This window comes from Leguminivora glycinivorella, chromosome 14, assembly GCF_023078275.1.
Source record: "Leguminivora glycinivorella isolate SPB_JAAS2020 chromosome 14, LegGlyc_1.1, whole genome shotgun sequence".
Classification (NCBI taxonomy): Eukaryota; Metazoa; Arthropoda; class Insecta; order Lepidoptera; family Tortricidae; genus Leguminivora; species Leguminivora glycinivorella.
In genome coordinates, this window is record NC_062984.1 from 18,805,122 (window position 1) to 18,830,084 (window position 24,963).

A 24,963-nucleotide genomic window follows, 5' to 3' on the forward strand; every position below is an offset into this window, starting at 1 on the left:
GGGTGATAGGTGCTGTCGTGTATGTGCCTTTGTGTTAGTATTTTTTAATGTCCTAAAATTACTGTTAAATACTGGATTTCTTCTTGCTAAGGTAAGTTTTTCGATTTACCATAATCACTTATTTCAATATAAATGTTAAATAATTTGTAATGTGTAAAAATCGAGAACTTTTTTCGCGCCGAAAAACTGCTTCATTGCCCTTTTAAAACTCTTTAAGGTCCTAAAATCTAAATTATCTTCTTAAGTATTATTATTACTCCACAACATCGCGTCCGTACTTAGAAACCCAGGTAGATTTTGAATCAATGCAAGGGTAAGGTTTGCCCACCCTCCCCGTCGATCCGAAGTGGGGAGGGTCCCCTCCAATAGGGGAACTAGGGACAAAGGGTAGTCACCCCTAAACGGAGGGGAGCCGTGCGACGTTGGTAGGATTTAGAGGGGGAGCACCATTTCAAGTTCTTTTTTTGAGGCGACGTAACGGCTTCGTGCAAGAAAGTTTTTACTTTTTAAAGTAGTTTCAAGGTTTTGCGTGTTTTCAGGAGTTCTGGGATTCACCGATATTGGCGCAATGGCGCAAATGGAAGGTAAAAACTATTTTTGTTACTGTTTTCGTCTCCTAAAATGTAGGTTGTTAGTTGTTTTATTATACCCTCTTAATTTTGGTATTATAAAAAGCTCTAATACATTAATTATATGAAAATAACATAGTATGTTATACTTAATGTGCAATTCGAAAGTCCGTAAATTATTATTATAATTCAAACTTGTAGGAACCTAACCTAGTCCCAGAGTCCACACAATACTGGTCCATGGTTGATGGTAGGTATTTGTTGATTGAATAAAAAAAATAATTTCACTAACATTTCTCATTTCACACAGGGCAAGCAATAGTGATAGTTTCTGATATCTAAATAAATTAGAGAATGCAACATAAATTACTTTATAAAATGTTATATCCTACTTGAAATCCTAGAGAAATAATCACATCCACCATTTTTCATTTCAACAAACAACCTGTATTATGATTATGATATAAAATGATTGTATTATTAATTTAAAGATCTGTAATTGGTGTTATACTAAATATTAAAAAAAAATTAGATACAAGCTATCAAAATCTTAATATAAATAATTCATTCAGATTCTGAATTCATGGAAACCGGGGAGTCAATGCTGATGAAGCGCAGCCTCCTAGCTCGGAGCAAGCGGGCCATTATCGTCCGCGGCCCGGGCGGCACGATGGAGTACCGCTGCGTTGAGTGCCCGATGGGCTTCAATGATAAGGCGGATATGGAGCAGCACCTCACGGTGCATAATCAAGAGTACAGGTTTCTTTGTGGAATCTGTGGGACTGCGTAAGTCACTTTTCTTTTACTAAAATATTAAGACATGACAGACATCGTTACTTCAGCACTGTTTACTGGCGAACCATTGTGATAAAAAGAAAAGAGATTCTACAATGTTGACTAATGCTTGTAAAAATACAAAAGAATATGTATTGTGTGCACCTGACCTGACTCAACACAAAAACATGTATAAACCAAGTAGCAAATCCAGACAACAATGTTACCTTGACATAAAACTATACTTTTAATTCAATAATTAAAAAATTGTCAAGGAATGCCTTACAAAGAGTGAGTAAGTAGAAAAAAAAATCAAAATTCATTTGAGGTACCATTTTTACGGATAAAAATACATTCGAAATTGTAAAAAAAAATATACAAAAAAACACTTAAGAAAAGTTCCTCATGTGTATACGTGAGTGTGTTTAGTAAAACGTCCCACTTTGTCGGTTACCATTAAGGCGAGATTTACTTGTATCTTTATATGAATAAACTGGCAAAGCGGCTTTATTACAATCGACAAAGTAGGACGTTTTCCCGTGCACACTCACATACGTAGATTAAGTTAACATATACAATACAATACAAAGCAATACAAAGCATTTATTCATGGTAAACACACATAAAAAAAAAAATACAAACAAATGGTTATAAAAAATATTTTCATCACATATTATATTTTTGTAGATAAGTATTTCTAACCTGAACATTCTTTTACAAAGCAATACAAAGCATTTATTCATGGTAAACACACATAAAAAAAAAAATACAAACAAATGGTTATAAAAAATATTTTCATCACATATTATATTTTTGTAGATAAGTATTTCTAACCTGAACATTCTTTTAGACTGAAACGCAAGGAGCACCTTGATCGCCACACCCTTGAACACAAGCAAGTTCGTCCGCACATCTGCCCAGACTGTGGCAAGGGCTTCAAGAGGAAGGAACACCTCAACATACACCGAACCATACACAGCGGGGAGAAGAATCATATATGCCCGCTCTGTGACAAATGTAAGTACACATAATCATAATCAAAATATTTATTCGTAATAAACTTAAAAATGTATGACTAAAACTACAAATCTACAAAGGATTGGTGAGTTTATCACGAAGTGGTCCCGCCTCAGCATAATGCTGACCTTCCGACGAGACCATTTGTGAGATCACGTACGCGGTAGTGCGATACGAACCTAAGTACGTAAGTTGAACGCATCCTTACTGAAGGTGCCATACATACATAAACTCACGCTAGCATTCCCTATAGGGGTGAGCACATGAAACCAATCAAGTTCCAAATTCAGAGGTTAAAAGGAAACTTCGATTAGAGATGCAACGGATATCCGGTATCCGGCGTATACGGCCGGATACTGGATAGTAGCTTGGTATCCGGCCGGATTCCGGATAGTGTTTAGGTGCCAAATTTAAAGAGAAAACTTGAGTAACATAAATATCAGATGACAAATGTAATCAAGTCCTAGGGCAAGATTAATCTCAAAAACATTTAAAAAAACTGTAGTAAGTACATAAATAGTATGAATTTAATTTATTTTCTATCAAAAATTCCCAATAAGTCCTATAACGTGCCTACAACTAGAAACACTGCCACCTGCACCGCACATCACGCCATCGAGTTTACTCCATTTAGGTAAAAATTCTAGACGGGATATTCGGCGGCTGGATAACGGATATGCGGGATCCCGTCGGCTGAATATCCGGTATCCGGCCAAACCACTATCCGTTGCATCTCTAACTTCGATATTGCAGTGACAGGTGGCAAGCCCATCGCCACACCACAAATTGTACCCATATTCCTAGTCAACTTATAGTACGACTCCCACGAGAGTAAAAGGGGGTGTTGAAACACTTGAAACTCTTTGCTCGCAGGAAATATAAAAGCGAAGGTTTAAAAATAGGAACACATGGACGTCAGAAAGGGTGATATAAGGAACTGGTCCCACCGCGAGCTAGTAAGCTATGAGCTATCGGCTACAAAAACGTACAAAAGATAATCACTCCGTGCAAATAAAAGAGTCACGGCGATCTTAATAGCTCACCGCTGGGCGAGTAACTATAAACATCGCCGTGTCCCTTTTATTTGCACGGGAGTGATTATCTTTTGTTCGTTTTTATAGCCGATAGCTCATAGCTTACTAGCTCGCGGTGGGACCAGTGCCTAATGTGTGTTACACATGTAATTTGTTTGTAGATTGCCCTAAAGGGCTTTCAATCGTCTGTAATTGGGTTAACACATTAAAGTATAAAATACACTTCTCTGTCAATGAAGGTCGTTTAAGGCTCTAGGTTACCTGTTTTTTTCTTCTTAAAAAAATGGGATTTAAGTCAAACTCGGTTTTCATCGTATTTTCTCGGCAACGTTCGTATTTGTACTTTTTGTACTAAAACTGACCGAAGTAGCATGATGACACGTTCGTGAGCTGTGTTCGTGAGTTTCCGACAAAATACGAAGGAAATCATTTGGCACTACATCTGTGGTATTATTTGCCACGTCGTCAATTCCATCTAAAGACAGAGACACCACATTGTCGTTCATAAGTTTGTATGTAGCATTCGAAAATTTTCGAATTTAATGCGAGCGAAGCCACGGGCAACAGCTAGTTTGTTTGTAAGTACTATTTTTTTTTTGTTTTTCAGCATTCTACAGAAAGGACCACCTGCAAAAACATATGCAGACCCACAATAAAATGTTCATTGAGCAGAACATTTTCCCCGTGAGTGACCAGGAGCTGATGGGCATCAAACAAGAGGTCACTGACGAGGACCAAGCGGACGACGATATGGCAGAGGTTAGTAAAATATGTTCTAGGACAAATACAAACCTTACGTTGCCAACCCCTACCGCCACTTAACACATAAGTAGGTACATAAAGGGGCATTTTCGCGAAAAAAGATTATAATCCTTTTTTTCCAAAATAGTTAAATTTAATGTTTTTCCTACTCAGAACTCAGAATCACGAGCCCTTTCGATCCTACTAGGTATAAAAAGCGTCCCAAATTTAATTTTTCCAGCGGTTACAAAGTGAAAAGTATGCAAAATAATAGAAAATTTTGGAACCATTATTTATTTTTTTGTCTTGCTTTTTGTCCTACCTAACATTTACCTACCTTAGAAAAAATATTTTTGGTGATTGTTCTCGCGAAAATGCCCAAAGTCCCGTCTGTAACTCTGTATGCCCAAAGGGGGTAGGCAGAGCACATAAAACTGCTCAGGTTTCAGTGTAATTAAGGGTTTGGAAGAAAAAAAAGTGATACTGATATTGCAGTGACAGGTTGCTAGTTGCTAGCCCATCGCACACGTGACAGTTGAACCCATATCCCACATTCGACGTCTACAACACTCACGGCACGAAAGGTCGAAACTTAAACTGTCGATACTCAATTCGAACTGGATTGCCGATAGCAATTTTTTATCAACTATTTGTAGCTAGCCCCCAAGTTCTTTTTTCGTCCACCCCTCTCTACACAAAGGGGGTAACTCCCCTCACACCGTCGCCCACATGTTTACTGTCATTTTTTAAACCTTACTGAAAAGACTCAAGGTCTCTTGATGGTCAAAGTATTTTTAGTACAAATGTATCATGCTAATACAACACAGAGAACCTCCTATAGAGTAGAAATCTTGTATATCTTGTTCGCGATACGAGTCACCAGTGTTTGGGGTGCGAGGAGCGGGCGGGGAATGTGTTAAGCGCGCTGTGATTGGCCGTTTCAAGGACGGCGGGCAGTCGCGCCAGATGAAAAGGGACAGAAGTATGACTGTCCCTCTACTGACGCGTAAGTGGCCAATGTAAGTTGACCTATGCCGGCTCTGAATAAATTATAAATATGACTTATTTGTGGAATGTAATGCCGTCTGTTTTTAAATTTGAGCTTCTTGTTACCTTTCCACACCATTTCACACTACAGGTGGACATCTTTAAGGCATCAAAATACCCTTTTCCAATTTTTTAGTGCGAAAAACACGCGCTGCTTTCGGGTCTGTTACTTGGTCGATACTGATCGGGCACGGCGAGCGCCCGCGCTTATATCAGTGCAAATACTAGGAAGGTTGGCGACCGCGAGTCGTCTTGTAATGGATGTCTATAGGGGTTGGTCTGTGTAATACAAAAAAGTCGTATCTCCTGAAGAATTACAGTCACATACGATACGACGTTTTTGCTTGAGACTCTATAGACTTAAGTGGGTCTATTGGGGTTTCAATATGAGTAACAACATTTTTTACGTCCTAGGGGCCGATTTTTGAATCTAGGCCATTCGATTTCGTGAAATTCGTTCCATAATATCTCCACTACTAGCGATTCTACTAACAGAATCGAAAACGAGTGGTCATTACCACTAGTTTTAAAATTACTAGCCGTCCTTTTTCAAAAATAGCATTACGTCGTTTTCCACAGACTTCCGAACGGCGAATTCGTGCGTTCGACATTCAAAAATCGATCCTCTGTTGAACCTTCAGTACAGTATATCGCGTCTTTCCTCATTTGCAAGATATTCTGAGTGATACTGATAAGTAATAACAAAAACGAAAAGAAGAAATCGGTTCATTAGCAATAGGCACTGGTCCCACCAAACGCGATTAAGCGATGAGCTATCGGCGAAAGAAATAAACAAAAGATAGTCGCTCCCGTGTAAAAACCGGCCAAGTGCGAGTTGTACTAGCGTTGTAACTGTTGTAAGGGTTCCGCATACCACAAGAAGGGCTTAAGCGCCTCCTTTTTAGTAGGTACCTACTTAAGTTATTTTTGCGAATAATCGATATTTTGAACAAAACGAAACAGAAATGAATTTATATGTAATATTCAAACGCGCTCACACAATTTTAAGAGATTTGGTAACTCCTTGCAGCGGCAGTGAGTGAAATTCGTAATTTCAGTTTTTTTTCTTTTAAGTCCGACTTACGCTTTACTGTAGATTTCTAATAGGTTTTCCTGTATTTTTTGCCTATTTTCTTAAATAACTTGAAAATTACTTTACTAAAAATTATTAAAAAAAATATTTTTGAAATACTTATAAAAACCTCTTTCATTTGATATGTAACACAATCTGGTTCTAAAAACTGATTTTTAATTTTCACTTTTACCCCCAAAAGTGGCCCCTGTAATTAAATTTTCTTAATTTAAATTACATGTCCGTCTTTCGGGTCACAGGTTTACATATGCGTGCCAAATTTCGATCGGTTCAGTAGTTTCGGAGAGAATTGGCTGTGACAGACAGACGGACAGACAGACGCACGAGTGATCCTATAAGAGTTCCGTTTTTGAGGTACGGAAGCCTAATAAAGCACAGAGCAAGCGAATTATAGTTCATGGCTCGGCGACGAACTATAACTCGCTCGCGCGATCCCGCGTCTCTTTTATTTAGACGCGCTCCCGTGTACAATATTGTGTTTGTTTCTATCGCTGATAGCTCATCGCTTACCCGCCTTTGGTGGGCCCAATGCCTTCGGGACCAATTCTCAGAACCCGTTACATTTTGCACGCTGACGTCAGGCATAAATATATAAAAAAACGTGCCCAAAGTCCCCTACAGTGATGTCATCCCCCATTTATAACGAAACGTCGCAAGTGACTTAAGGAAAGTATAAGAGACGAGTTTTTGTGTCGGTGTACTAGTTACTCTAAGGAGGGGTGGCGTTGGCTTGTGATGTGTTACCACATTACTTGGTTATTGTAAGCTATGACGAAAGTTTCTTACCTGTTTAAATGAATTTATTTTACTTTATAGTACTGTGGCTGTCTGTCAAGCGCGGATCCAGCTTCGTGCCCAGGGGGGGGGTCACGTGGTAAAAGCCCGGGGCCCCAGGGGGGTCACATGGTCTATTTCTATGGCTAACTTAGGCTCCAGGGGGGGGTCATGCCCCCCCCCCCCCTGGATCCGCGCATGCTGTCTGTACTTAGTTCAGTAGTGTTTTACGAAAATTTAAGGGCCCGTATGTATGTTGGTAAAACGATGTAAAAATTAAAATATGTATAAAATATACTATTATCATAACAATATCATTTTGCTGGGGGTTCTATAAGCTGTGCGACTGTGCTTGCTAATAAGTAAGTCGTATTACCTAATTCAAAACTCGTGCCTCTATAAGTATCATTATCTTTTGACTTCTGAAAACTGCGTAAAAACGTACTGCGTATGTTTGAAACATTTCATGCTCATCTTATCAGACGACCACTGCTGGATATAGCCTTTGCCAATAATAGCCACAGCAACCAATCGCGTAGGTAACTAGTACTTAACCACAAGCTCCCTGCTACCTGCTACCCTAACCAGAACGTGACACTATCCTTTTCTTAGATTTATATTGACCGGGATATAGACCGTGATTACCTTTTTCGTGCGCGGTCTTCACAACTTTGACATCCACCCGCCAGTCCAGTTTTCCGTAATTATGATGCATGTAACTGCGTCGAAATATCAGGAGCTCAACAGAAATCGAAGAGTTACTTACGGTCTATATCCCGGTCAATATAAGTCTGATGAAACTAACTATGATTCATTCAAAATTCTCATCCTTTTCTTGTTACATTTTCTACAACTGCTAAATAGTTATTTGTTTTACAAGGGGGCAAAGTTGTTGTTTAACCGCACGTGCCAATATTGATACCCGAGCAAGCGAAAGATTCCAATATTGAACCTCGAGCGTAGCGAGTGGTTCAAAAAGTGGAATCTTGAGCGTTGCGAGGGTTTCAAGGCACGTAGGTTAAACAAACTTTGCCACCGAGTGAAACACAACATTTTTCACCACACCAACAACACGAACAAAATACTCACTATAAAACATCAAACTAAATCAAATCCAGCAATCTATTCAATATTTATGATTCAAAATAATTATTTATAGGTAAATTCTACCAGCCAGCTCAAGGCATCAAGTTAAAATTTGTATGAAATTACTTTGCACTCTTGTGGATAAAATGTAATTTTGCTATTAGTTTTCGAATAGCAAAATTGATCTTTACCAGTTGGTGTGGTGAAAACTTAATTATTATTCCGGATCAAGAACGATATAATACGGGACTGACAAAGGACAAAGGACTGACATACAAAAAAGCGTACCCCTGAAATGTATATATGGGCTTTTTAGGCTTAAAACTAGATGGCTCTGTTTCGCAGCCTGGAAGTTTCAAAAATCATATTTTCCCCAAATATTTTTGCGTGTTTTTATTTTATATAAGAACAAATGACATATTTCTTTATTTTAATATCTTGATATCACGTCAATACACGTTTAAAAAAAAAATTGTAGGCATCATCAGTGTAGTTACGATAGTATTTTAATAGATGGCGCTAAAAATGGAGGTACGATTCTTAGTATGAAGATTGTAAATCCTATATGTATAAATAATCCCTATTCCGGATGTTAAGTTATTCTGGATGTTAAAACTTAGATATTTATATTGTCCTAGATCCCCGACGCAAACTTGAGTAAGCCAGTGGACCCGGAGCGTCCTCACATCTGCCTCGTCTGCCACAAAGGGTTCAAGCGGAAAGACCACCTGAAGCTGCACAGCGTCAGCCACCTGGCCAGAGACAAGCCTTGCCCACACTGCGGTAAAGGTAAGCTAAGATTTTTGTTCATACATGTCACTAGTGTGACCTATAGGCAAGCTAGTGGATCCGAAGCGGCCACACATCTGCCACGTCTGCCACAAAGGGTTCAAGCGGAAAGACCACCTGAAGCTGCACAGCATCAGCCACCTGGCGAGAGACAAGCCTTGCCCACACTGCGGGAAAGGTAAGGTACTCATGCAGTAGTGTAACTCAGGGACGTATATAAGGGGGTTAAACCTCCCCTTAGTACTCCATCGAGTCATCAAATCCTAAACGACGCTTACCTACAGAAAACTGTCCGAACTTGTTCTTTCTCTGTGTAATACATATCCCCAAATTGTGTTATTATTATGGAAAAAAAATCGTGCTCGCCACGCTCGCGTCCGCATTTTATTCTGTAGGGCCCATTTCACTTTCAGTGACTCACTCTGCCTACGTTTCAACTGTAGCACTTTAAAACAGACAGCATCTTTAAACTCACTGACAGCTAGCGAACTCGTATGCGTTACTTACATTGCCGACTGTTGAGCTTAGATACAATAGGCGAGATGACTAAAAACACGATTTAGTTCGTCAGTTAGATTACCATAAAATGTTGGACACATATTTTTCTTTTTTCTCGTAAACGTAAAATGACGACGGTACAGTGCGTTGAAGTTTCACGTGACGTCACGCCCATGTACAATTTTTACTTAACAGTGACGTCACAAGCCCCCACTCCGGAACTTTGATGCTCTGTATCTTTTAATTTGATAAAACGAAAAATATGTGTTCAGTATTTTTGGACGATCTAACTGGCGGACTAAACAGAATGCCATTATTTTTATGGTGTCGCCATCCCTATTCAGCACACCAATGAAATACCGCAATGTAAAACTTGCGAGTTGCTCACCGTGTAAATGCCCAGACTCACTGCCAGCACGATTGAAACACGATCCCCGCTGTCGGCATGTTCGCAGAATCCTCTAAACCCCTAGGAAACTATTCGTTAGTGTATTTACTACCTACCTACTGTTCTACTGAGTTAGATTTCGCCACGGATACCTCACGAATGGAAGTTGCTTATTGTTTTGTAATAACTGAAGAGATACAATATTATGTAGTTCGCTACTGTCAACATCATTTACGGCTTTAAACCCTTTTTATTATATTTTAAGATAAAGCGTTTATGTTATATAAAACTTACTTACATTTTACAAAACACTTTTAATAAACATAAAACCCCTCTTTTCTCTTAGTAGGTATGCCTAATTTCGACTGGTTTTGTAAAAGATGAAATAACCGCTTAGTTTTCAGTTCAGATTCCGTACAATTTAGTAAATGAAACTAAATCTAATTTATAGTTTTTGCGAAGTCTGCATTAAAAAGTATTAGGCGGTAATTTCTGCGTAGTCAAAGTTAGGCGAAGTTGTTTACTGTGTTTGTTTCTGTACTGAAAAGCTACCTGACACAAGTGCTTAAGCTACCTGTTACATATACGGTGGCAGTTCAGTATTATATGAAGAAAAAAATAGTTTTAATGAAATCCCGCATCATGGCGCGTACTCATATATTCTGGTCAGACTGTATACCAAGTTCAGTATTATATGAAGAAAATAGTTTTAATATTTTATCAACGTATCCATTATATTTAAATCCGTGTTTCAACTTGAACACACTATAACATGAGCCCCAAAAGGGTTCTTCCTCCTAACAAGGGGGTAGCCGACCCTCCTACAGAAGGGGGGATCTAAGCTTGCCGACACAGCTACATCGCGATAATATAGGCGTACGTCCGTAACAGAAGGGTTCTTATACTTGACCGGTCTGGCCTAGCGGGTAGTGACTGCCTGCTAAACCGCGATTCTGGGTTCGAATCCAGGTATGGGTATTTTTTTGTGATGACTTGATGAGCAGATATCGTATCTTTTCCTGCAACTTTGGTGCGGTATTGTGCGTAAAGGAATATATAATGTCCGAAGCCAACTAGAATAGTTAATTAGGATTAGAAAATTACGCCACCATATCGAGTTGAAGCATTGAAAGAAGGCATGGAAAAAATCGCACTAACGGCTCAGCCACGACATTGGTCTAAGCGCGACAGCGGTGAGCGGCGGCCATACATTGGAGCGAGACACAGCGATGGGACTTTTCATTCGCACGTATGGCTGCCGCTCACCGCTGTCGCGCTTAGACCAATGTCGTGGCTGGGCCTTAACAGTAAAATTAACGGACTTAATTGAAAACGTATATAAGTATATAATTTCCTTTATTTCTACCATGCTCTACTGAAATTGATGGAAAAGTTACCATTTCTTTTGCGAACCGCCAAGGAGTGGAATGCCCTGCCTGACTCTGTGTTTCCGCATGAGTACAATCCAGGTCTCTTTAAAGCAAGAGAGACCGCATCATCACTTACCATCAGGTGTGATCGTAGTCAAACGTCTACCTATTCATACTAAAAAAAAAAGATGTATGGTGATGAGCACAGAAATCTTATGACGGATCTTATTTTCACGGATTCGGATCGGATGTAGTGCGAAACCACTCTTATCACCTCACATGTTAATTGTAAAGCTATATAGGTTAATTGATACTATATGTATGTTTCCTAGATTAGTTAAATCATATTTGCACGCCTTTTATAGGCAAAATAGTAGAACGAAATTGTACCTTTTGACCATCTTACTGTACACTATTTTATGCAAATAAATTACTTCCTTACTTACTACATGCTTCCAGTAGCTAGAGCTACGAGCTTATACACCTCTGAATCCGCTTCCTCTTTGTGTGGATAGGAGGTAGGGCATAGCAAATGATATTCCGCTTTGTGTGGTAGGGCACAGCACAGCGGATATCATCTCGCTCGAATCTAGAGCAGAGCTCAACTGGGGAAGTACCTCCGCCTTACCTTACCTTTTGCTGTGTACTTAACGCGCAGGTTTCTAATGGGTTGGCAACGCGCATGTGACACTCCTTGAGTTGCAGGCGTCCATAGGTCACGGTGACCGCTTTCCATCATGCGGACCGTATGCTTGTTTGCCGCCGACGTAGTATAAGAAAAAATTGCTTGTAGTAGCTGTGGCTAACATAGCGGAGTATTGAAATGCTTGATTAATTTTATGTCGAAGCAATTTAAAGCGCCTTTTATGAAAATCCAAATCACGTGAGTAGTTATGCTTAGGTGCTTACTTTTATTTTAACTGTGCGAATTGTCACGTCTCAAATTAGCTAATAGTCCGGTTGACCCTCCCTTCCCCTATTTCACACAAACCATGTCGGTTAATTACAAGCTAGCTACACGAAAACGCTGTTAGCGGTTACTAACTTGCTCGGAGTCGTTAAACGACTATTATATTACCTTGTATCTGGTTTTAGACACCCCTTAAGTTAAAAAATAGTAGGGGAGGTACAGTTAGCAGGAAAGCTAAGCCGCTATAATAATAAAACAGTGTCAACATTAAATTTGGTATATTTCTGGCAACTTCTGATGCTGACTGTACCTGTCATATATTTTCTGACGACCGGTCTGGCCTAGCGTGTAGTGACCCTGCCTGCTACGCCGCGGTCCCGGGTTCGAATCCCGGCAAGGGCATTTATTTGTGTAATGAGCACAGATATTTTTGTTCCTGAGTCATGGATGTTTTCTATGTAGGTGTATATGTATTTGTATATTTTGTATATTACGAGTATAAATCGTGGTCTGAGTACCCACACCACAAGCCTTCTTAAGCTTACTGTGAGACTCAGTCAATCTGTGTAAGAATGTCCTATGATATTTATTTATTTATTATTTTTATACCGGGTTTCCATAAAACCAACGCCAAAATGAAAAGGGGTGATCGACATCTCATTAGTTATTACATTAAGCGAAATTGGCCTTAATTAAAATGTCGCAGTTTTTGAGATATAGGTTAATAAACCACGTGATTAATAAAACCTAAAGAAACAAATAAAACATGTCTCGAAGCACGAATTCGCACGAAGCGCTTTGCTTCTTATTTTCTTATGCGCACTGCTAAGGAGTGAAATTCCTTGCCGGCGTCTATATTTCCGAGCTCATATAACCCGGCAACCTTCAAATCGAGAGTGAACAGGCATCTTCTGGGCGAGCTCACTCCATCGTAGGCCACGTCTTTGTCTGTGGCCAAGAGTAAGCCCATTTGTAATAAAAGAATAAACCATGACATTTTTATTAAGGGCACATGAGTCACATTCACTTAATGTGGTAGCTAATGAGATCACCCCTCTTGATTTTGTCGATGGTTTTAGGGACACCCGGTATTTATTTGTTTTACAATGTGGCAAAGTTGTTGTTTAACCGCACTTGCCAATGTTGATACCCGAGCAAGTGAAAGATTCCAATTTTGAACCGCGAGAGTAGCTAGGGTTCTGACTATCCTCTAGCCGCGAAAAAGAAAGAACTTACCAAGAAAAAGCTTACAAAGTCTATTTTAGTTTATGTATGGAATATAGACCTATAGACGTCTAATAGATTGAATTTCCAAAAGTAACAAATTTGGAATTTAATCTCTCGTCGGACATACTCACTTCGTCGAATACCTACCTACCCCAATTACTTGTGTAACAAGACCCTATCCTACGGTCAAATAATAATCCCCAACAAAATCAATATTCAATATAAGACCCGGCTACCCGTCCTTTCCCCCTTATTCTAGGGGAGATCCCCCATGGGCCCTCAACATTCCCACTTCTTAAACCCCAACTAAAACCAGTATATCTACAACCTTCGTCTCATAAACACTTTACCTGGCAGAGAACTTAGTTATACTGGTCTGTCAATGGTTATATGAAAGTAGGGGTAACAAGCATACCACACCAATAGGAGCTATGAATTCTATGTTTTAAAGGCCAGTTTCGTATGAGTTTCTGAAGGAGAGGGGACGCTTGGGAATCTAATTTATAAGGAGGGGTGACGGTAGGGGAGTTTTTTGGTTCTGAGCCGGTTTTTGAAGCTTGTTCGGGGACTTTGCAGTTTATTGAGAATATTTTTTTTAGAATATTCGTTGTGACCGTGGTAGTAAACTGAGTGCCACGATTTTATCCTTCTGAATCCTCAATGCAGAATATGTATATAAACTGATACTGATTTACATCGTGGTTTGCAAAAGTCCATGGACAAAATCCGTGAATTAAGTGACCATGTCATTTTGCAGCTCAGTGTACATTACAACGACTAACCAAAACGGCAAGATAAAGAAAATCGTCTAAAAATAGTTGACTCAAGTATTTAAGTAATGAAGAGGTTCACCTTGTCTAAGTTACAGTTAGGTGTATGTACAAACATACATACAATCACTGTATCCCATAAAGGGGTAGGTAGGCAGAGCATCTGAAACTACCAAGTTTTAGTGCCACTCTTGGCAATTAAGGTGCATGTTGAAAAAAAAACGAAATTGCGACCGTTAGGCGTATTGAATTGATTGAGCAGGTAAATTGAAGGAGCAGGTAGTAAGGCCTGTCGCTTCGCATCCATCCCCAGTTCCTCACAAATTATAAAACTTTAACTACAATGTTATAAATTATGCTTTGCCACCGCCGCCGTCATACTCGTAATAAACAGCTATGCAAATATTTATTAGCAGGGCCCGTAACTTTCATGTCGATGACATCAATTTGACGTCACGCTGCATATAGGTGATTCAAATAATTTTATTGTAATAATTAATCATTATTCATCAATCAATTTAATCATGTACAAATGACTTCAAAAGTGAGCTACTCATACGTGAAATAATTAATACCTACTTGATACGTGAAACGAAAAGGAAACAATTTTGTTTGGTTTTTATAATTTCTTGAAATATGGTAACAAAACTATTTAATAAAAGGTATGTATAAAAATAAACAAATAATTTAATTTACTATTCACGTATCAAGTAGGTATTAATTATTTTACGTATGAATAGATTAGTATTAAAGTCATGATTAAAATGATTGATGAATAATGATTAATTATTAAATAAAACTCTTGAATCATCCTATATGCAGCGTGACGTCAAATTTATGTCATTGGCATGAAAGTTAAGGGCCCTGTTTATTAGGCTTTGTACTGTCAAAGGTATGAAATATAAATGCGGACAAAGTGTCAAAACTATGTAGGTATCCACAACCTTACCGCAGAAGCGGCAGAAGCTATAAAGTCGTGTATACATATTTTTGACACTTTGTCCGTATCTATATTGAATACATACCTTGATTGTACGACATCAACCAATTATAAACGTCAAACGTTCGTGAGACATATTCCACTATTTAAATAAACGGCTGTAAGGTAGGTACAGCGGGACAATTTCGACTAGGGGGCCATTTTCAACTAAACTTTTTTTTTTTTTTTTTTTTCAATGTTTACCTTGTTTGCATTATTAAATAAAGTGTCCACCACTGATCATATATGGCACGCGCTTTCAGTGGCTACATATATGGAGCACAAGATAATAGTGTACACCATGGGAAAAAATCGTTCAGTTGAAAATAGCAATGGCCCCTGTACTCACGTTATTTTATCGCGACTGTTGGGACATGTTTCGAGTCATTTAGGTTTAGGAGACCCGTGTTCAGGCACGGAATCTAGTCGCCGCGACCACTCACGCCTGAGGACGGGTCTCCTAAATGACTCGAAACATGTTTGTCAATAGTCGCGATGAAAAACAACGTGAGTACAGATGTACTGTGAAAAGAATTTCCTTCGTATTTTTACGGCAACGTACCAACGTGTCATCACAGAATATATAATAGTACAAGTACAGAAGGCTCACTCCTTTGATGTTCACAAAACGCCGCCATTCTAAATTCTTACCTACATTAACAAACGGACCGCACGAGTGCAGACGACATTGAATTCTATTGCGCCGCGCGAAGGTCGTCGCCAGTGAATGGGCCGCGAACTCGCGGCCGCCGGCATGTACTTGTAGCGCGGCGAAAGGATCGCGGAGTGAGCCGCCCCTGGTGTCATGCTGTTTCAGTCAGTCTCAGTACAAGACGTATTGACGCTCTCTGAACTAGCATGACAAATACAAACGTTTCCGGAAAAATCCGAAGGAAAAGCTTTTCGCGCTACATCTGTACAGCCGTTTATGTAAATACTAGCGTTCGCCCGCGGCTCCGCCTAGCGTTAAATTCGAAAAATGCGGAATGCTCCATACAAACTTCTACCCCCCATTTTAGGGAAGTGGGGAATTAGAAAGAGACCAAAATTAGCCTATGTCACTCTGCATTCTTTCAACTATCTCCACTTAAAAATTGACGTCAATTCGTCGTTCCGTCTTGCCGTGAAAGACGGACAAACAAACAGACACACACACATTCCCATTTGTAATGTTACTAGCTTTCCCCCGCGGCTTCGCTCGCGTTAGAAAGAGATAAGAAGTAGCCTAGATGTCACTCTCCATCCCTTAAACTATCTCCTCTTACAAAATCACGACAATTCGTCGCTCCGTTTTGCCGTGAAGAACGGACAAACAAACAGACACACACACACTGTCCCATTTATAATATTAGTATGGATATGGATGTAGTTGAACATCAACCAAGTCGACCGTACCGATGTGGCATAGCATACCTATAAAAAACCGAACACAATGACATTGTTTGAAACCCGCATTCGGATGGTTAGAAGTGTTCGAGCTATAATTATTAAAATTCGTAATTGTTCCCCGAAAGAGTTATTGTTATTAAAATATAATAGCCGAAAAAATCATTGGAAAGAAGTAATTTGGTTTAAACCAGTCTTAGGCAATAAAAGCATTAATTGTATCCCCCTTATTCATAAACGTACACTAAAGTTATTAAGCCGATAAAGTATTCCGGACCTTTAGGAGGCGTAGGAGCCGAGGCAACACGTAGAGGCCCTTTTGACACTTTAATGAAATGTAAGGGGTACACCGAGCGGATGCGCCCTTGGCCGTGTCATGTCAAGCATAATTTTTTACTAAGTTTTTCATGCAGTTATGTATTTTTGTTAAAAAGTTCAAAAATAAATTATACATACTAGTATCACGAAAATATTCTTTCACCTTTGATTTCCCTATAGATAACCAGTCCGGTTATCTGACGGTTACAATCCGGCCCAATCCGGTTTGCATCCCCAACTGCAAAGCTACATTTTTAGGGCCAGTTGCATCAACCACCTTTGACAGACACATCATCGTCACGTATCAGACGTCTATGGAACTTCCCATACAATAAAATTTAACGAACGATTTAACGGTGACAGACGGTTTGATGCAACCGGCCCTAAAGCTCACGCCGTCATGTTACTACTGGCGGATCCAAATTCGTACTAAGGGGGGGAGGGGTCACGTGGTCGATTTGTATGGCCAACCCAGGATCCGGGGGGGGGTCATGACCCTTCCCCCCCTTTATCCGCGCTTGCATGTCACCAATAACGTCACGTGCTTACCGTGCCCTGTCGATAGGAGCTACAATTTGCTGACCTACTAACTGAAACACTTATTTAGCTTATTTAGTGACCACCGTGGACCTTATGCTATTACAGTAAGGTATAAAACTTTACAGTTTACAATGAGACAGATAATAACATTAATAACACCAAGGATAATTTATATAGGATCTACAGTCTTCATACTAAGAATCATACCTCGATTTTTTAGCGCCACCTAACTATACTATCATAACTACATTGATGATGTCTACAAATGTATTTTTTTAAAATGTGTTGGTACAGTCAAGTGTAAAAATATGGGTGCGTACAACTTATCAAAAATATGTCCCATAGCACTTTATGTCGGCGGAATAAGGTCTCGGTACATATTTTTGAGCGGATAAAATCGATACGTATTTTTGCACTTGACTGTACTGTCCTGGTATCATGATATTAACATACATACAACATACATACAATCACGCCTGTTTCCAAGAGGGGTAGGCAGAGATCACGGATTTCCATTTACTACGATCCTGACAAATCACCTTCGCTTCACACACTTTCATAACGTTTCTCATACACGCTCGTCGGTTTCGAGTACTTCTGACCTGTGGCCCGTTTCTCGAAAGGTACAAGCCTTGTATTACAAGTGTGTTTCCATGACAACTAGGGTTGCAAAAAAACGGTTTTTTTTCTGGCTTGAAAAAAAACATGAAAAAAAACCGTGAAAAAAAAACAGTTTTTTTTCTGGAGTATGTTTTTTTTCTAAAGTACGAAATCTCAAAATTTGAAAGTAGTTAATACTTATATACGGTTTTTTAGACTTAATGTTAACTATTAAACGAATTTAATCAAATAACTTTAATTTCTGGTCTTATAAAAGTAACATTTACGAAATCTGTAGTTGGTAGTTATCACTTTTTACTGTTGGCAACACCACCGCCTCCCCACGCTACACGCAGCATCGGGGATTCCCCAATAAACGTTTGTATACTGAATGTTAATTGAATTAAAATTTACGTTATTGTTATTGAAACACGTTACAACTCACGAAAAACCGTTATTGTCGTATTATTAGTTCATCTGAAAAAAAACCATTTTTAGAAAAAAAACCAAGGTGCTCGGTTTTTTTTCACAATTCTGAAAAAAAACATTTGGTTTTTTTTCTATTTACAACCCTAATGACAACCCATACGATTTGACAGTACGCGCACTTGTAATACAAGGCTTGTACCTTTCGAGAAACGGGCCCCTGGCCTTTTTGCAATATTTCCCCTATTTGAACAAGAAAAATTCGCCTAGGTCTTCCACTTCCAACTGACCCTTCCACTCTTATATGAGTAGTGATGTATGTTTTACTCTCATGATATTAAAATAAATAAATATGTCATTTGTTCCTATAAAAAGTAAAAACTCGCAAAAATATTTGGGGAAAATATGATTTTTGAAACTTCCAGGCTGCGAAACAGCGCCATCTAGTTTTAAGCCTAAAAAACCCATACATTTCTGGGGTACGGTTTTTTGTATGGGCTTTGTCAGTCCTGTATTATATCGTTCTTTATAACACGTACCATTAAGTTATTACAGAACGTAGACACTAACATACGTACTCGTACGTCGTTGGAGTTCACAAACAGTTTTACAAGCAATAGGCTTTTATTGACCCTTTTTAGGGTTCCGTAGTCAACTACGAACCCTTATAGTTTCGCCATGTCTGTCTGTCCGTCCGTCCGCGGATAATCTCAGTGACCGCGTTAGCACTAGAAAGCTGAAATTTGGTATCAATATGTATATCAATCACGCCGACAAAGTAGTAAAATAAAAAGTGGAAAAAAATGTTTTGTTAAGGTCCCCTACATGTAAAGTGGGGACTGCTTTTTTTTCATTCCAACCCCAACGTGTGATATATTGTTAGATAGGTATTTAAAAATGAATAAGGGTTCACTAAAATCGTTTTTTGATAATATTAATATTTTCGGAAATAATCGCTCCTAAAGGAAAAAAATGTGTGTGTCCCCCTCTAACTTTTGAACCATATGTTTAAAAAATATGAAAAAAATCACAAAAGTAGAACTTTATAAAGACTTTCTAGGAAAATTGTTTTCAACTTGATAGGTTTAGTAGTTTTTGAGAAAAATACGGAAAACTACGAAACCCTATACTGATCGTGGCCCGACACGCTCTTGGCCGGTTTTATTTACATGGGAGTCATGGGAGCGACAATCTTTTATTCGTTGCTATCGCCGATAGCTCATAGCTTACTTGCTTTTGGTAGGACCAGTGCCTTAATGGCAAAATTGGTCTTGTTTATTGAAATGGTAACAAGTAACCTTTTGTTCCAGCGTTCCGAACTGAAGATCAGCTTCACAACCACATGATCACACACGTGAAGCTCGACTCGCCGGCTCAGAGCGAAGAGGCTTACACCATGGAAGAGGAATACACACAGGTAGGTCCCAGAACATGTCCCTAACTCACACATACACACTCATGCACACACCATCAGCTTCACAACCACATGATCACACAGAAGCTCGACTCACCGGCTCAAAGAAGCTTACCCCATGGAAGAGGAATACACACAGGTAGGTCCCAGAACATGTCCCTAACTCACACATACACACTCATGCACACACCATCAGCTTCACAACCACATGATCACACAGAAGCTCGACTCACCGGCTCAAAGAAGCTTACCCCATGGAAGAGGAATACACACAGGTAGGTCCCAGAACATGTCCCTAACTCACACATACACACTCATGCACACACCATCAGCTTCACAGCCACATGATCACACAGAAGCTCGACTCACCGGCTCAAAGAAGCTTACCCCATGGAAGAGGAATACACACAGGTAGGTCCCAGAACATGTCCCTAACTCACACATACACACTCATGCACACACCATCAGCTTCACAGCCACATGATCACACAGAAGCTCGACTCACCGGCTCAAAGAAGCTTACCCGATGGAAGAGCAATACACACAGGCACCAGAGACACTCAAAAGTATCGGTCAAAAAGTTCATTAGCCCTATATTTAATCAATATGCGGTTGTACTCACGTTATTATATCGCGACTGTACATGTTTCGGGCCATTTAGGAGACCCTTCCTCAGGTATATAGGAGTGCTCGCGGCGGCTACACTCTGTGCACGGAACCGTATATTGATTAAATATTTGAATATGACTCACGAAAGTTTAACGTTTTGTCACCGGCGATCATTTCTGTACCCTGTCGCTTTTAATCGTTTGACAATTTCGTATGACATTTCAAACACGACGGTAAAGTGACGAGGTACAGAAATCATCACTTATATAGGCCGGTGACTGTTCATTAGCCTTATTTTTTTAATACTACGTCAGTGGCAAACAAGCATACGGTCCGCCTGATGGAAAGCGGTCACCGTAACCTATGAACGCCTGCAACTCAAGGAGTGTCATATGCGCGTTGCCAACCCATTAGAAGCTTGCAAAAGGGAGTGTTTGCTGTGTTAAGTACACAACAAAAAAAGAGTGTACAAGTTCCAAGGAGGGTTCGGGTTGCCGACGACTCAAAGGGCAATAGACGGAACAAATTAGTTCCGTAGATCCTTCCGTCACCAGCTCACCGCACCCTCGTTGAGCTCTCAGCCTTACTCACCGGCAGGAACACAACACTAACACATTTGATAACTGTTATCTAAACTTAAAAATCATCCTTTCAGGACGAAGACTCGCTCCTAATCCCCCGAATTACCGTTCAAGAAGGCGAGCAGTGCTCTCTAGACGACCGGCCGCACGGTTGCAAGCTCTGCGGGCGGCGGTTCAAGCGCAAGCAACACCTCAAAGTGCACGCCAATGTGCACGCCCGCAACCAGCCGCCCACTATATGGTGCTCCGTGTGCAGCGAAGGTAGCTTACTGACTGTTGTGGTTAGAGATGCAACAGATATCCACATTTTACTCAGATAGTTATCGGCCGGATACCAAATATTCACATAATATCGGGCCGGAAACCGAATTTTGCCTTAATATCTGGCCAGCGGGCCGATTTTTGAGTCTCACGCGTTCGAATTCAGAAAATTGTCCCTGAAAATAATAGGCAAGTCACCGTTTTCAACCGGTATTTTAGTGACAGTGAGACTCAAAAATCGGCCCCAGATACCGAATTTTCACTTACCGATACAGATGCAAAATATATCCGACCCTATACTAAATAGTGTTTTAGTGCCGTAGATATAAGAGTAAAACTTGTACTTATAACTAAATTATCAAACCACAAAGTAATCAATAATAAACATTAGAAAGTACAATATTTTCTATCAAAGGGTTCCATCCACTGCAGTCCTGAGGCTTCGTACTAAAATATATTACATAAAATGCATATAGTTTTCTAATCAGCGGGTTTAACCGAAATGCCAATGTTGATGATAATGGTGATAGACAACGATCGTAACGCTGTCTGGCTCTATCGCGCTTGTGCATTTGGCTACGTAGCCAGGTCCTTAACTCCTAATTCACTATCTACATGTTACTCTACACCAACTCACACTGGACACGTGAAGTAACCGTAAGTGCGTTTTCACATATGCCGATCCGATATCGGATGTCGGATCGACATCCCATACATTACAGGCGCCATCTTGGATTTTTTCCATTGAAATCCGTCCGACATCCGATATCGGATCTGATAATGTGAAAACGGCCTAACGTTAATCGTATAATTGTATTATACTTATGGTAAGTTACGTGACATTGTAAGTTATGTGACCCTTAAGCACTATCTTGTGAGCGTTTTGGGATCACCTGTAAGCTCGCAAGATTTGGTATTAAATCAATAAATAAATTTCCAGGTTTTTTCAACAACAGCCAGTTCGAGAGCCACGAGTGTATGGGCGCGGATCCTGAAGAGACTCCAACCAACCAGGAGAACAGCTACCCGGCGCAGGACAACGTCGAGGTAATACATGTGCATATATTGTAGGCTTGTGTAGTACATTTACAAAAGACACGATTCCCTGCACTGTACTAGACCGAACTACTCCAAAATGATTCTGCTCTCTAGTACATTTAGTACACTCACACACGCGCAATAGAACGGGAGCGAGGAGCCGAGAAGTGACAATGACAGCAAAGCGATCCGTGTGATCCGACCGCAACCGACTGACTCGGACCGAGAGCGCGCGAAAACGGCCGATCAGCTCTCGGCTAGTACGAGCGAGCGTTACTGTACGCCATATGCACAATGTGTCTCTCGCGCTCTCGATGTACTACTGTCCTAAATGTCCTAAAAGAACGAACTAGTACACTTCGGAGATCGTACTAGTTGGGAGCGATCTTTTCACTGAACGAGCAGGCACAACTCTAATATATTGATCAAACCATATTTTCGAATCTTACGGTCCATCTCCCAGTCAGAAGAAAGCTATCGATGCGGAACCGACCTTGCTATTGCTATTGGCAATCGATCTGGCTCAGTCGGTACCGGTAGTGACCCTGCCTGCTAAGCCGCGGTCCTGGGTTCGAATCTCGGTAAGGGCATTTATTTGTGTGATGAGCACAGATATTTGTTCCCGAGTCATGGATGTTTTCTATGTATATAAGTATGTATTTATCTATTTAAGTATGTATATCGTCGCTTAGCACCCATAGTACAAGCTTTGCTTAGTTTGGGGCTAAGTTGATCTGTGTCTCTGCCGACCAAAAATCGCTCGTTAGTATGAACATCATAGGTAAGCATGCTCCACCGTAGACCGCATCATCACTTACCATCAGGTGTGATCGTGGTCAAACGTCTACCTATCCATACAAAAAAAAAACATGTGTACGCATGCGTTCGGCTTCCCCACGGTTAAGCATCTTCATACTAATGAGCGATTTTTGGTCATATAGAGCCGATCCGCGTCGATAGGTTTGGGGAAACCCTAAGAGCTCGTTCCCACTTCTTCCTCGCTCCCTCAATGTTGAGGATCGCGACCACAAGTAGCGTGTCTCCATTGAACGCGGTCATAAGCCATGTGGACTGCACGATATAGGCTGCCGCCAGTCGACTTCTTTACACGGTTTGACCATCTCTTACGAGCCCCACCCCAAGCGCGTTTACTATTCATTCGCCCCAAGATGATACACTTCTCCATATTACGCATTGGTGATCTCATAATGTGACCGAAAAATCTAAGGGTTCGCTCCTGGCATATTTCCCACTAGGTCGGATGTAGGATCCTGATTTTAATCGGGTGTCTAGTGTAAATAGCGCCATACCTAAGCATTTCTTATTTTTTTTGCCAATAAAAAATTTTTGATTGTTTTAGGGAATTTTAGGTCAATTGTACTCAGAATCACGAGTACTTTCAATCTCACTGGGAGACAAAAAGTGTCCCAGAATTTCCATACATTTTTATTACTTTCCTCTTTTGTTACCCCATACAACATGTACGGAAAATGGTAAGAAAATAAAAAAAAATCCTATGGGACAATTTTTTTAACTACTAGGATTGAAAAAGCTAGTAATTCTGAGTAGAAATAGCGTATTTTTTTCCAAAAATATCACACTTCATAAAAGTGGCAAAAAAAAAAGAAATGCTCACCTACTCCTCGGCGAGTGAGACCCGACACGATTTTTATCCGGACATGTCAGCTGCCAAACGACCGACATTTTTTGTCGGCTCCGACACAAAATCAACCGATTAAAATTCGGACCCGACACACGACAAGCGTGAACCGGCTCTTAAACAAACCTTACTTGTTCCAGATAATGAACGTCCCAATAGTGTCAGAAGAGCCCGACTTGCCCGGGCTGCCGGTCCCGCGGCGCGTGTTCGTGTGCAAGTACTGCAGCAAGCCCTTCAAGCGCAAGGACCACTACCGCATACATCTACATGTCCATACCGGGGTCAAGTCCTTCTTCTGCGAGGACTGCGGGAAAGGTAACTGTAGTAACTCTGCACCAAACAACCCATATACTTGTAAGAACTGCAGCGAACCCTTCAAGCGCAAGGACCACTACCGCATACATCTACATGTCCATACCGGGGTCAAGTCCTTCTTCTGCGAGGACTGCGGGAAAGGTAACTGTAGTAACTCTGCACCAAACAACCCATATACTTGTAAGAACTGCAGCGAACCCTTCAAGCGCAAGCACCACTACCGCATACATCTACATGTCCATACCGGGGTCAAGTCCTTCTTCTGCGAGGACTGCGGGAAAGGTAACTGTAGTAACTCTGCACCAAACAACCCATATACTTGTAAGAACTGCAGCGAACCCTTCATGCGCAAGGACCACTACCGCGTACATCTACATGTTCATACCGGGGTCAAGTCCTTCTGCGAGGACTGCGGGAAAGGTAACTGTAGTAACTCTGCACCAAACAACCCATATACTTGTAATAACTGCAGCAAGCCGTTCAAGCGCAAGGACCACTACCGCATACATCTACATGTCCATACCGGGGTCAAGTCCTTCTTCTGCGAGGACTGCGGGAAAGGTAACTGTAGTAACTCTGCACCAAACAACCCATATACTTGTAAGAACTGCAGCGAACCCTTCATGCGCAAGGATCACTACCGCATACATCTACATGTCCATACCGGGGTCAAGTCCTTCTTCTGCGAGGACTGCGGAAAAGGTAACTGTAGTAACTCTGCACCAAACAACCCATATACTTGTTAGAAC

At 40.5% G+C, this 24,963-nt stretch overlaps 1 protein-coding gene across 1 annotated transcript; it reads left to right on the forward strand.

Annotated features, from left to right (window-relative positions):
• Positions 1-24,960, forward strand: LOC125233090 (zinc finger protein 91-like). The gene is made up of 10 exons (XM_048138954.1): positions 1-33; positions 540-584; positions 1,142-1,355; positions 2,194-2,360; positions 4,002-4,153; positions 8,774-8,924; positions 19,647-19,753; positions 21,015-21,201; positions 22,142-22,248; positions 24,040-24,960. Exons 2-10 carry the CDS (start codon positions 569-571, stop codon positions 24,958-24,960), a joined length of 2,022 nt encoding a protein of 673 aa, XP_047994911.1. The 5' UTR covers positions 1-33; positions 540-568.
• Positions 24,961-24,963: the final 3 nt, after the last annotated feature.